We start from the raw sequence: 1,130 nt of genomic DNA, 5'->3' as shown, positions 1-1,130 counted from the left end.
CTGCTCACCCTCCACCCCCATTGTGGGTCAGCTGGTGCACACCTGGGGCTCCCCTGCCCCTCGCGATTTGTTCCCCTGCCTGGGACTCAGGGCTGGGAGGTCCCATCCGCTCCGTCGCTGTGAGACGTCCCATCCACGGCCCCCACGGCCCCCCTTGCTCTGTCCAGCCTCCCCCCCACCCCCCTCTGTCCCTCCGTCCCTCCCCGGCCCCCCCCCTCTGTCCGTCCGTCCATCCATCGCCCTCTGTCCGTCCGTCCATCCCCGGACACCCCCCTCTGTCCCTCCGTCCGTCCATCCATCCCCCTCTGTCCGTCCGTCCATCCATCGCCCTCTGTCCGTCCACCCAGCGCCGGCCGAGCTCTCGGGACTGGCGCAGTCCGGCTCCCCCCCCGCCGGGCAGTTGCGTTCTCCAAGCTTCGGGCGATTAACAAAAAAAACACACACAGCCTCTGCCTCATCTCCCCTTCTGATTGGTCAGACTCTCGTCCCCGTCCTCCCGCCTCCTTCGTCCGAGCGACCTGGCTGGTTATTGGCCATCTGTGTCCCAAAAATTGCCGCTCGCGCTGATTGGCGGGGAGGAATGTTAGGCGGACGCGGATGGGTCGCAGGCGGCTCCCGGCGGGGATGGAGTCGGGCAAGCCGATTGGCGAATGAGGGGGAGGGCGTGGCGATTGGCAGGAAGTGAGCGGGCCGGGCGGGCCTTGGTGCCGGCGCGAAGTGCGGCGATTGGTGGGGTGACGCGCGCCGATTGGTGGGCTGTGCGCGCGGCAGCGGCAAGCGCGCGCGGGCGGGCGGCGGGGCTGCTTTGTGGCGAGCGGCGGCGGGTTCGGGTCCCGGCGGCGGCATGTCCCGCGTGTCGGTGCTGGGGGTGTCGGTGCTGGAGAACCCGAGCCCGTTCGGCCGCCCGCTGCGCTTCCAGGTGCAGTTCGAGTGCGGGGAGGCGCTGCCGCACGGTGAGTCCGGGCCGGCCGGGACCCCCTCCCCCCCCCGGCCTGGCCCCGTTACGGCCCAGCGGCCCCTGACAACGGGGGAACCTTCCGGCTCCGGCCCTGGGACCTATGAGCCCTGGGAGCCCCCCCATAGCCCCGCCCCTCACTCCAGTGCCGGGGGGGGGTCCCCCTCACTCCCAT

At 71.2% G+C, this 1,130-nt stretch overlaps 1 protein-coding gene across 1 annotated transcript in view; it reads left to right on the top strand.

Moving 5' to 3' along the window:
* The first annotated feature begins 819 nt into the window (after positions 1–819).
* The window catches only part of ASF1B (anti-silencing function 1B histone chaperone), a 9,457-nt gene continuing 9,146 nt past the window's right edge, over positions 820–1,130 (top strand). The window contains exon 1 of the mRNA XM_026660291.2: positions 820–953. Coding sequence (XP_026516076.1) covers positions 845–953 — 109 coding nt within the window. The 5' untranslated portion in view covers positions 820–844. The remainder of the gene's footprint in view (positions 954–1,130) is intronic.

This window comes from Terrapene carolina, unplaced genomic scaffold (genome assembly GCF_002925995.2).
Source record: "Terrapene carolina triunguis isolate 2854851 unplaced genomic scaffold, T_m_triunguis-2.0 Scaffold746, whole genome shotgun sequence".
In the NCBI taxonomy this organism is placed as follows: domain Eukaryota; kingdom Metazoa; phylum Chordata; order Testudines; family Emydidae; genus Terrapene; species Terrapene triunguis.
This window is presented reverse-complemented; position numbering and strand designations above follow the sequence as displayed.